The following is a 12,241-nucleotide window of genomic DNA, read 5'->3' as shown; positions in this document are numbered from 1 at the left end:
GCGACAGGCCTAGGGGCGCCGGGCGGTGGTGGCGATGGGGCCGCAGGGCTTCGGGGCGGCGGGGTAGCGCTGGCCGGGTGGAGGGGGCGCTGGGCGGTGGTGGCGATGAGGCCGCAGGGCTCCGGGGCGGCGGGGTGGTGCTGCGGCGAGGTGGGCAGCTGCAGCGTGGGGGGCGGCGGCGGGACGGCACTGGTCAGGCGGAGGGGGCGCCGGGCGGTGGCGGCGACGGGGCCACAGGGCTCCGGGGTGGCGGGGTGGTGCTACGGCAGGGTGGGTGGCGGCGGCGGTTTTCGACGGCGGCGTTGCGGGCGCGTGCGCAGTTGAGTTGGTGGCGCGGGCGCGGTTGCGTTGGGAGAGAGGGGAGAGAGAGGTGGGTGGGGCCGGAGAGACAGAGAGCGAGCATAGGAGGGGAGAGACGGCCGTTAACTGGGCCATTTCTTTGCCATCCGCCAGCGGACGGCAAAGGTCCAGAGGGCAGACGGCAAAGAAGCTGACCTAGCCACGCCGTGCACTGTGGGGCCCACCTGGCCCTTTGCCGTCTGCCTTCCTGACGGCAAAGAAAAAGCTCATGGAAAATAGACTTTTTACCATCTTCCCATTCTTTGCCGTCCGCTATGTGGAAGCGGACGGGCAAGAGGCTCTATGCCGTCCGCTGGCGGACGACAAAGAGTTGGCAGACGGCAAATTACCAGATTCCAGTAGTGCATCATTGAAATCATCATGCCTAGCTAAAAGGCATTAAAGAAAAGCGCTTGTTGGGAGACAACCCAACACTTTTACCTACTATTTTTGTGTGTTCACATGATTAGGCTACTGTAGTAATCATGTTTTATTGCTTTTGTTTCAATAAAGTGCCAAGTAAATCCTTTGGGATGGCCTACGGTGATAGTTGATTTGATCTTGCTAAAAAACAGAAACTTTTGTGCTCAGAAAAAAATTCTAATTTTTAATAGAAGCATGATAAAATACTGATTATTTTTGCATAAGATTAATAGACAAATTTCCTAGGATGTCCTAATTTTTCAGAATTTGTGGAGTAGAAGAAGTATGGTTGGAGTACAGATTACTACAGATTGTTCTGTTTTTGACAGATTCTTTTTTCAATGTATAGTTTACTTGTTTTCTAGTTTCTATGGATTATATTGCTCAATATAAATTGTGGAAATGATATGGTACAGTAGGCATTGTGTGAGACCAATTATGAATCTTGTCTTTGACAGTACCAAAGTGAAATGGTTTGCTCTTTATCATACTAACCTATCTCACAAAGTTATGTTAAATTTTGTGTGATTGAAGTTTTCAAGTTTTGCGTGTGATGTCGATATGAGGAGAACGAGGAGTGACAAGACCCTAATCTTGGGGATTCCCAAGGCACCCCAAGTTAATATTCAAGGAAGATCCAAGCAACTAAGCTTGGGGATGCCCCGGAAGGCATCCCCTCTTTCGTCTCCAACATTATCGGTAACCTCACTTGGAGCTATGTTTTCATTCGTCACATGATATGTGTTTTGCTTGGAGCATCAATTTATTTTGTTAGGATTTTCTTTCTGTTATTTGGATTAATGTTTTGCATCTTTTATTTCAATAAAAGTGGCCATGATAGCATTTTCCATGCTTATTTTGCAAGTATACATGTTGCTGTTTGAAAACAGGAAGTTTACCACTGTTGCAAAAATTCCCTAGAAAAGTCAGAATGTGATAAAATTTTGAAACTCTTTGAAAAATGAGCTCTGATAAATTTTATACAGTGTGGTAAATTTTCATAACTTTTGGAGTTAGGGAAGTATTTATACTCCTGCATTCTTTACAGACTGTACTGTTTTGGCAGATTGCTGTTATGTTTGCATATTTTTGCTTGTTTAATGATTCTATTTGAGGATAGGAGTATAAAATTTGTAGAGGCATTTAGTATGCAATTTTAAATAATAATTTTAGTGATTTTCTATAGTAGAGAATGATAAAGTTTTTGCATTGGTTTATACTAACTTATCTCATGAGTTCTTGTTGAGTTTTGTGTGGATGATGCTTTTGAGGTTTAGGAAAACCGTGATATGAGAAAATTAAGGGGACACAAAAAGCTAAAGCTTGGGGATGCCCAAGGCATACCAAGATAATATTTCAAGAAGTCTCAAGCATCTAAGCTTGGGTATGCCCCGATAGGCATCCCACCTTTCCTCTTCAACAATTATCGGTTAGTATCGGTTGAGCCTAAGTTTTTGCTTCTTCACATGAGTTGTGTTATTCTTAGAATGTCATTTTATTTTAATTTTGCTAGTTGTTTTAATAAAGTACTTATATCTGAAAGTTTTAAATAAAATAGAGTCCTCAAATAGTTGCCAAGGAGGCTAAGTAAGCGGCATTCACATCCCGTCAACGAAGCTCTTTCCTATGTCATTTACTCTTGTGCTTCACTTATATCATATGAGTAAATTGTTGAGTGAATTGAACATCATGAAGTTGAAATCATATCATGCCTAGTGGTAGCTTCACATTGGGTTTAGAAAATGAAATCTTTTGAGGCTTGACAATCACAATATTGGTCATACAAGCAATTCACGAATAATTAGTGTAAGGAAGAGAACTTTCACATGCAAATACACTATCATGGAAATCTTTTGTGATTGTGAGCCCCCATCAAAATATTATATGCCAAAATTTGTTGGACAAGGAAGACAACATAATGGTTTATGTTTGTTCATATTCACATAGAAGTTATATTGTCATAGATCCTTCAACATGTGGTGCTTGCCCCCCATCTTTGCTAGCCAAAAATTCCGCACCAAGTAGAGATACTACTTGTGCATCCAAAAACCCTTAAACCCAAATCTTATATTCAAGAGTCCACCATACCTACCTAAGGATTGGTCAAGATCCTTCAAGTAAGTTGTCATTCGTGCAATAAGGCAATAAAATTTGCTTCTAAAAGTGTAAGATCATTTAGTGTAAGAGAAAATTGAGCGTTGTACGAACTTGTGATTGTAAAGCAATAAAAGCGACAGATTGCATAATAAAGGTTGCTATCACAAGGGGCAATATAACGTGACGTTCTTTTGCACTAAGGGGTTGAGCATACAAACAAATAAGCTCATAGCAACCTCTGCTTCCCTCTGCGAAGGGCCTATCTTTTAATTTTATGTATTTAATTTTATTCAAAGAGTCAAAGTTCTTCTCTCTATTCCTTTTTATTTTTTTTATTTTGGCAAGCATCATGTGGTGAGGAAAGATCTAGGCACATATTTCCAGTTGAATATGGGTGGCATGAGTTATTATTGTTGACATCACCCTTGAGGTGAATACGTTGGGAGGCGAAATTATAAGCCCCTATCTTTCTATGTGTCCGGTTGAAACATTTTGCTCATGTGTATGCGGTGAGTGTTATCAATCATAGAAGACTATATGATGGTTGAGTATGTGGAGCTCTTACTTAAACTCTGTTGAATAAGTTGAATTGCAATTGCTTGGTGACTGAGAACATAGGTTGTTGACTTTCAAGAGAGTTCATTGTTTGAACCTTAACATGTGAATTGGTAGCCACTTTAACATGAGAAGTTTTATAAGAAATATTTGTTGTTATGATGCTATGAAAAGTGATTGAAATTATCATTGATCAAACTTATGCACTTTGCTAGCATTCACACTTCATAAATTATTTCTTTTATCATTTACCTACTCAAGGACGAGTAGGAATTAAGCTTGGGGATGCTGATACGTCTCCAACGTATCTATAATTTATGAAGTATTCATGCTATTACTTTATCATTCTTGGATGTTTTACAATCATTTTATAGCAACTTTTATCATTTTTGGGACTAACCTATTGACCCAGTGCCTATTGCCAGTTGTTGTTTTTTGCTTGTTTTTTACATCGCAGAAAATCAATGTTAAAGGGAGTCCAAACACCGAGAAACTTTTTATGGATTTTTTATGGACCAGAAGACTCCCGATGGGCCAGAGCAGCACCTGGGGGTGCCCCGAGGGGGGCACAACCCACCAGGGCGCGCCATGGCCCCCTGGCGCGCCCAGGTGGGTTGTGCCCACCTCGGTGGCCTCCCGTACCCCTTCTTTGCACTATAAATTCCCAAATATTCCGAAACCCCTCGGGGTTAACCTAGATCAGAAGTTTCGCCGCCGCAAGGCTCCGTAGCCACCGAAAACCAATCTAGACCCATTCCGGCACCCTGTCGGAGAGGGGAATCATCTCTGGTGGCCATCTTCATCATCCCGGCAGCCGCCACGATGAGGAGGGAGTAGTCCACCCTCGGGCCTGAGAGTTTGTACCAGTAGCTATGTATTCAATTTCTCTCTCTCTCGTGATCTATATCATGAGCTTTGTTAATATAGTCAGATCATATGATGTTTCTCCCCTCTATACCCTTGTTGTGATGAATTGAATCTTTACCCTTTGAAGTTTTGTCTTGTCAGATTGAATATTCAGATATGAGAACACATGATGTATGTCTTGCGGTATGAATACTTGAGGTGACAATGGGGTATCATATTGATTCACTTGATATGTGTTTTGGCATTCAACTCGTGGATTCCCACAGTGACATTGGGGTAATCTATGAATAGGGGTTGATGCACGTTTTTATTATCTTTTCTCCGATAGACACTTTGGGGTCTCCTTGTAGTTCTTTTTGTTGGATTGATTATTATGAATATGAATTTGCTTTGGTGTTATTTTAGTACGAACTCTAGGATAGATCAAACGGAAAGAATAGCTTTGTATTATTTTAGTACGAATTCTTGAATAGATCGAACGGAAAGAATAGCTTTGAGGTGGTTTCGTACCCTACAAATAATTTCTATCTTTTATTCTCCGCTAATAGGAACTCGAAAGTGATTCTTTATTGCACTTTGAGGGATAATCATATGATCCAACTATGTTAGCACTGTTGAAAGCTTGCACTAGTGAAAGTACGGACCCTAGGCCTTATTTTTAAGCATTGCAATACCGTTTTTGTGCCCATTTACTATTTGCTACCTTGTTGTTTTTATTTATTCAGATTATAAAAAATATATTTCTATCATCCATATTACACTTTTATCACCATCTCTTCGCCGAACTAGTGCACCTATACAATTTTCCATTGTATTGGGTGTGTTGGGGAAATAAGAGATTTCTTGTATTTGGTTGCAGGGTCGTTTGAGAGAGACCATCTTCATCCTACACCTCTCACGGATTGATAAACCTTAGGTCATCCACTTGAGGGAAAATTGCTACTGTCCTACAAAACTCTACGCTTGGAGGCCTAACACGTGTCTACAAAAATAAAGTTGCATAGTAGACATCACAATGCTATGGCGCTCGGCACGCGAGTAGCCAAAAACCATCACTTCGCTCTTGTCTAAGTTGATTGTGAGACCCGACATCTGTTGAAAGCAGATGAGGAATTTCAAATTTGCGATGTTAGCCGTGTGGAGCCTTCTACCATGATAATGGTGTCGTTGGCATATTGCAGGGGGGGAACCCCACCCCTTTCCACAAGGTGCGGAACCACACTGCGGATATGACCCTAGTTCTTGGCCTTGTTAGTATGGTAACGAGGGCATTGACCACCATATTGAACAGGAAGGGTGATAAGGGGTCGCCTTGTCTAACCCCACATAAGGTGCGGAAGAAGAGGCTGATCTCCCCATTAATGTTCACCGCAGTATGCTCGCAGGAGACCATCTGCATGACGCGGGTGACCCAACGATGATCGAAGCCCTTACGGAGCAAGACTTCCCGAAGTAAGGGCCCGTGCACTGTGTCATATGCTTTATGAAAATTAATATTGAGGAATACCGCCTTCTGTGGTCTAGCTCGGACCTCGTGAAGGACTTCATGGGAAACCAAGACCCCATCCAGAATATATCTCTCTTGGATGAAGGCCGACTGATTGGGATGGGTGATGTGGTCAACAAGCGAGGTCACCCTTTTTGCGTACCTCTTCGCCAGAATGCGGAAGATCACATTGATCACCATGATCGGGCGGAACTGGCGGATATCCGAGGCCCAGGCACCTTGGGGATGAGGGTGATGATCCCATAGTTGAGTCGGGCCATGTCTATGGAGCCCACGTAGAACTCCTCGAAGAGCGCCATGACTTCATGCTTGACCGCATTCCAAAAGGTCTAGAAGAACTTAACCGCGAGGCCATCGGGGCCTGGGGCAAATGCCGGATTTATGCCCTTAATGGCCAACAGAACCTCCTCGGTAAAAGGAGCCGTGAGGGTAGCGTTCTCGACAGCCAAGACACGCTGGTGCTCGGCCCAGATATTGGGAGCCAGAGCCACCCCTCCCCGAGTGGAGGAGAAGAGGGCTTTATAAAAGCCATCGACGTGAGCGTGAATGTTAGTCGGTCGCTGGAGGGGTTATTGCCATCCCAAAGGAGAGGGATGGTGTTATGATGTCTTCGGCCGTTGGCAATGGCCTCGAAGTACTCCATATTAGCGTCCCCTTGGAGGACCCATCTCTGGGTTCCTCGCTAGCGCCAAAAGGCCTTCTCGTCTATGTAAATTATCGTAAGCTGGTCCTCAAGATCATAGTGGAGTAGTCATGCGTTTGGAGACAGGCCCGAGGCGTCCGCCCGGAGGTCTAATGTCTGGATGGAGGTGAGAAGATCTTCCTTACGTTTCCTCAAATTCCGACAGAGGTTAGCACCCCATCCCTTCATAAACTGGCGCGCACGTTTAGCACAGAAGTGCCAGGAGTCAACGGCAGAGAGGGCCCTGTGAGGGGCAACCTAGGCCGCAACTCCACCTGTCATGGATGGCCTTGATGAACCCTTCCTGGTTAAGCCAGAAGGTCTCAAAGCGGAAATGCGGGGGTGGGGGTGGACGATCGTTCTCCAAAGATAAGAGAAGTGGGACGTGGTCAGACCCGATCCTGATTATTGTCCGGAGGGAGGCAAGGGAACAGCAAAGCTCCCACTCCGGAGACACAAAAACGGGATCCAGGACGGACCGCATCGGGTCCGTCTGACGGTTTGTCCAGGTGAACCTGGCACCAATCCTATCTTTCGAGATCAGCAATGCATTCGTTGAACATCTGCATCTGAGGGTAACTAGATTATTACTTTTATCTTCGGCCTAACCGATAAGGTTGAAGTCGCCTCCAACTACCACGAGTAATTGGGCGGCGGAGACCTTCCTCAGGAGCTCGTCAAGGAAGGCCTCGGAACGATGGTGGTCGGCGGGGCCATAGACTACGACAATCTCCCATTTGAAGTTGAGAGCCCGCTCGAAGACCTCCATGCTAACATAAAACTCGCCTATGTCCATGCTACCCACCTCGAAGGTGGCATCCTTTACGCCTAAAAGGATGCCCACCCGAATGGCCGGCATTCTCACTAGAAGGGAACCAGTGCGAGGCAAAGAGGTGGGTGCTCGACCGTTCAAGCTCCTGAAGAGCGAAATCCGTGCGCATGGTTTCTTGAATGGCCACTATGTTGATCTGTTCGTCTCGCATGTGGATTTAGCCAAGCACAAAGTTTCATGTACCAATTCCTAATAGACCGTTTTTCTGTCTATAGGTTATTCCAGTTTCGAACAAACCTAGCAGCAGTGACTCCTGACTACGATTTCGGTCATATGAAATGTCATCGATCGTTTTGAGGTAACAAAGTGCATCATGGCAACTTCTGTATATTAAGAGAAGGCATGGGAAGGTAGAACAATGAGAGCTGCCACTGTTGTAAACGGAATGAATATGCCCGGCTGTAAATATAAAGCCTGAAACATTGTTCGATTGTTCAGAGTTCAGTACTACTGAACTCTGTAACCTGAATGGATAAATGAGTGAAAGTAATGTAAGAGGCGACATGGTTATCAGTTGCTGGTACCTTTTCTTACTACTCCTTCCGTCTCAAAATATAAGATGTTTTTACAAGCTAACATATCTTGCAAAAACGTCTTACATTGTGAGACGGAGGGAGTACTAAAAGAGAGATAATTTTGTTGAAGAGATCTCCACATTCCCTACCTTTTTCACGGATACAAAGCCACCATGGTTGCGCTAAGTCTTATATGAATGAGCCAACCAATCAATCTTATTTTATTTGTTTCTTTGCTCTGCGCGGTGGGCGCAGACAGACATTTTACAAGCTGTAATTGTACATTTGACATTAACAGTATCTTTCAACTCAGTCAAAAACCAGGTCTCCTGTCGCATAGATGTTGTAGAAGACGGTGGCGCTGAAATAGAGCACCGCCGTTAGGGTGAGGAAGGCCTGGAAGGATCCCAGCCACTGGACGAAGTATCCTGCTCCTACTGTGCTAACTATGGCGGCCACTGTCCCAATGTCGTTCGTCATTCCTGTTCAAACAGCACAGAGATGCCAGATATAAGTGCTGAAGAATCAATTCAGCAATGCAGAAATATGGATCTTGTTGTCTACTGATGCTATCAGAGAAGTTTGCGAACATACCGTGTAGGGATCCAGCGTATTTTGGGGCAATGTCCTGACGGAAAGAAAATAGTGAAACACATTCATATTGTTAGTGGAGTTACTGATTCAGAAGAACAGGCACTCTGAGTAGAGATGGTATGATCAGGATATGATATGAGGAAACATGAACAGTAGTTACCTGTACATTACAGAAGTACCCAGCTTGACTGCAGGAACTCAAACCCAAGGCAGCGGTCATGATAACTGCTGCAACCGATGGTGTTTGGGCAAATCTTAAACATAGCAATGACACACCTGGCCCGATAAAACCAATTGACTGCATAATTTTCCGGACTCGCACAATAGATAAGCCGGATTTGATCATGAAATCTGCAGAAGCTCCCGCAACATATCCTGATAGAGCCATGACGCCCCAAGGTATGGCGCTGAACCATGCAGCTTGTTTCAAATTGACATTATATACCTGTTGGGATAATAGTCAGAAACAACAGCTTATAGCTGACTTGTAAGGCAGACCCATTAGAATGATTTTAGAAGCTTTGATGACATACCGTTTTGAAGTACACCGGCATCCATGATAGTAGGACAAAGTAGCCCTGCATGGTATTTTGAATTTCAAGATGTCAATATCTAGATACAGTATCACAAAAGTTTAGTTCTGCTGGTCAGCCATTCTTACCCAGTTGTTTATCACATTAGCTACAATTATGGCCCACATTTCCATCTTTGAGAACACTTCTCTTAAGGATGGTGATTTGCTGCCTTTGACTTTTGATTTACTTCGTCCAGCTAGAATTAGTTGCAGCTCAGATTTGCTTATAGCACGGCTGTCAATAGGGTCACTTTCTACATTCAACAGCCATACAGAGAGCCACAAGTAACCAAGTGATGCGAAGAAGGCAAATGTTCCGGCGAGGCCTATATGTGACATGATGATCGGTGTTGCTAGGAAGCTTACGACGTTTCCAAGATGGAATCCTCCCATGGAAAGGCCAACAGCAGTGGCACGTTCATGTGTTGGGAACCACCTGTTTCATGTTCAAAAATGAAATTAGGACAGTCGCAAAAAAAAAATGAAATTAGGAGCCTGAACTGAAGTTGCGTTTGGTTGCATCAATATATATGTAGTGGATGTTTCATTTTCGAGATTCTGTAAGTAGAATCGGTTACTGATATCTGTGAAAAAGAGCATTGGCTGACATACCCGAAAGTATAATTATGAGACGAAGAATACCTTTATGCACAGCTAAACTAATTCTTCTAGCACCCTATGTTTAAACTATAATAAATACTACTGTGATCTCAAAGAAGTAAAGTATTTTGGCTTATGCTGCTCCAATTGTTGGTGGAGGTTACTGCTTCTGTCTGTTCCTCTTTAGTAATCTGAGATCAATGTTGCTTGGAGCAGAGTACTCAAGTGTCCATGCTGAATAAATTTAATGGGTGATATGAGCTACTCCCTCCGTTCCTAAATATAAGTCTTTTTAGAGATTCCAATTGAGACTACATACTGAGCAAAATGAGTGAATGTACACTCTAAAATATGTCTATATACATCCGTATATAGTTCTTATTGAAATCTCTAAAAAGACATATTTGGGAACGGAGAAAATACTTACTTTGGTAAGAAAGTGCTCATTGTCGGAAATGCAACACCTTCTGCAATGCCAAAAAGCACACGTACGGCAAGCAACATAGTAGCGGATTGAGAGGCGGCCCATGGAGTGAGGAAAGTGGCCAAGGACCAGAGTGCAGCAGCACCTGCCATCACCTTCTTCCCCCCGTATCGGTCCGCCAAAGCTCCTCCAACCATGGATGAGAAAACATAGCCCCATAGAAATGATGACTGCAACAGTGTTGGGAAAATTTAACCTTGAGTCAATCAATTTGAGCATCACCAACCATGCACGATAAGCCAGTAAGGGGGTAGGTGGCTGTGTTTGTTTTAGCCTAGCTGCTCATGGATATCAACAATTTGCTGTGTTTGTTCTCGTCTAGTTACTCATGATTAATGGTTGTTACAAATGCTGCATTAGTCCATATATCACATCATCATACACTTGTTGAATGACGTCTAGTCAGTGGTGCTGCAATGGTGTTTTAGCCTTTATGGAGTAGCAACTGATGCGATCAATCTTTCTGGTCCTAGTAACCAAGTAAACAGTCAAGGGTGTTGGAATTTTCTGATAAAATCACATCATCCATCAGATTGGATGTTTCAAGTGTCCAATTGTCAAATTTTAACATTGTATAAATCAGGAAAGAGGTAGCAGCTCTCAAGTTGCTGACTTGTCCCCATGTACTGCTTGCTAATTTTGGTTTCTGTCGCAAAATCGGCCCTTGAAATTTCCTATATAGAGGCCCCTCCAAGAATCATACTAAATAGAAACATGTGTCATGATGTTAACTTGGTACCATCAGGCAGCCTGGCTTAAAAGAATGTAATGAAATCTGAAGTTGATACATCATGCATCGTTGACTTTTGGTAAGAAATTTACAACTAATGGTTGGAACCTTTTTGTTCTTACCAAGTTCTTGCTTAAGGTCAGAGCAAAATGACATTCAGTTCAGTTTCTGCTAATGTTGAGGAGTAAATTAACATGGCAAGAAGCAGGCGGGCGTACCTGGACGATGCCAACGAAGGAGCTGGACCAGCCGTGCTGCGCGGCGAGCGGCACGACGGCGACGGACATGACGACCCGGTCGGCGTTGCACAGCAGCATGACGGCCGCCACGAGCGCCACCACCTTGGCCCGCTCGGGCAGCGCCGGCACGCTGGGCACGGCGGCGGCCGCCGCGCCGTGGCGGACCCCCTCCAGGCTGGCGCTGCACTCGGCGACGACCTCCCGCGCGCCCCTCCGCCTCGCCCTCCAGCCATCGCCAACCAAACGAGCAACGGCAACGCCCCTGCCGCTGATACTGGCGGCGCAGCCGACACCTCTGCCGCAGCCATCCGCGCCTGAGCCCAATGAAGAAGAAGAAGAAGCGGATATTCGCAGGCTTGTCGGCTCCAAGCTGGCCGCCCCGACCCTGGCGGATCTGTACCTGGCAGGGCCAGCGGCCGGCTTGACGGACACGCAGGATCTCACCGACGCCATGATCCGCGCGAGGAGGGAACTGAAGCTGACCGAGCGTGCTCAGAGAGGCGCGGCGGAGATCAAGAAATGCTCGGTGCAGGCCATGGTAATTAAGGAGTACGAGGCAGACAGAAGACAAGTGGTATATTTGTGTATGATTGATCAACTGGGTTGGTTGGTGGTATAAATTTAGGACCTCGGGGAGGACGAAAGGTGGTAGGTCGGCGATCCTAAAAGATCTTACTCTAAACCACTAGTATGCACGTTTATTTTCGTCGGATTTATTATCGCCTCACCTCTTACTACCCCTTTGCTGGCTTATTTTTGCCTCATCTCTAATCATCCCTTCCGGACAACCGCATTTCTTCCCCATATATGGTCTGAGTTTGGGGAAGCCCGGACTTTTAAACGGTTGAATTTTAGTGAGCCTACTGAACGCTCGTTTGATGTTCGAACACACTCGGACATATAAGGGAGAAATGAGTTTTGACAAAACGACTTTAATCATTTGTTTGTTCATTTATATATGCATTATAGTTCGGGGTTTCGCTTGGCTTCTGAACCCCTCATGTCGCTTTTGGAGAAAACCCTAGTCGCCGGAGTAGAGTTCTCCGCCTCCATCCCCTCGCTGTGCCGGTCTGCGCCGACGGGCAAAGCATGGCTGGTGTTGGCGGCGTGGGAGGGGGGGCTCTCCTGTTCGTGTGTTGGGGCTCGGCGCGGCTGGCGATTCCATGCGGGGACACGGCGCCGGGCTAGGTTGCGGTGGTGCTG

The 12,241-nt window shown here is 45.0% G+C and overlaps 1 protein-coding gene across 1 annotated transcript; it reads right to left on the bottom strand.

The window, feature by feature from the left end:
• Positions 1 to 7,941: 7,941 nt before the first annotated feature.
• On the bottom strand, positions 7,942 to 11,706 carry LOC125520137 (probable anion transporter 2, chloroplastic). The gene is made up of 7 exons (XM_048684969.1): positions 11,018 to 11,706; positions 10,013 to 10,239; positions 9,073 to 9,421; positions 8,945 to 8,989; positions 8,572 to 8,856; positions 8,412 to 8,445; positions 7,942 to 8,299 (listed from the first exon to the last, which is right to left on the bottom strand). The coding sequence occupies exons 1-7, from the start codon at positions 11,489 to 11,491 to the stop codon at positions 8,127 to 8,129; spliced, it is 1,587 nt and encodes a 528-aa protein (XP_048540926.1). The 5' UTR covers positions 11,492 to 11,706; the 3' UTR covers positions 7,942 to 8,126.
• Positions 11,707 to 12,241: the final 535 nt, after the last annotated feature.

The sequence above is a fragment of the Triticum urartu genome, chromosome 1, assembly GCF_003073215.2.
Source record: "Triticum urartu cultivar G1812 chromosome 1, Tu2.1, whole genome shotgun sequence".
Lineage (NCBI taxonomy): Eukaryota > Viridiplantae > Streptophyta > Magnoliopsida > Poales > Poaceae > Triticum > Triticum urartu.
Note: the sequence above shows the minus strand (reverse complement) of the source record. Positions and strands in the feature narration are given on the sequence as shown.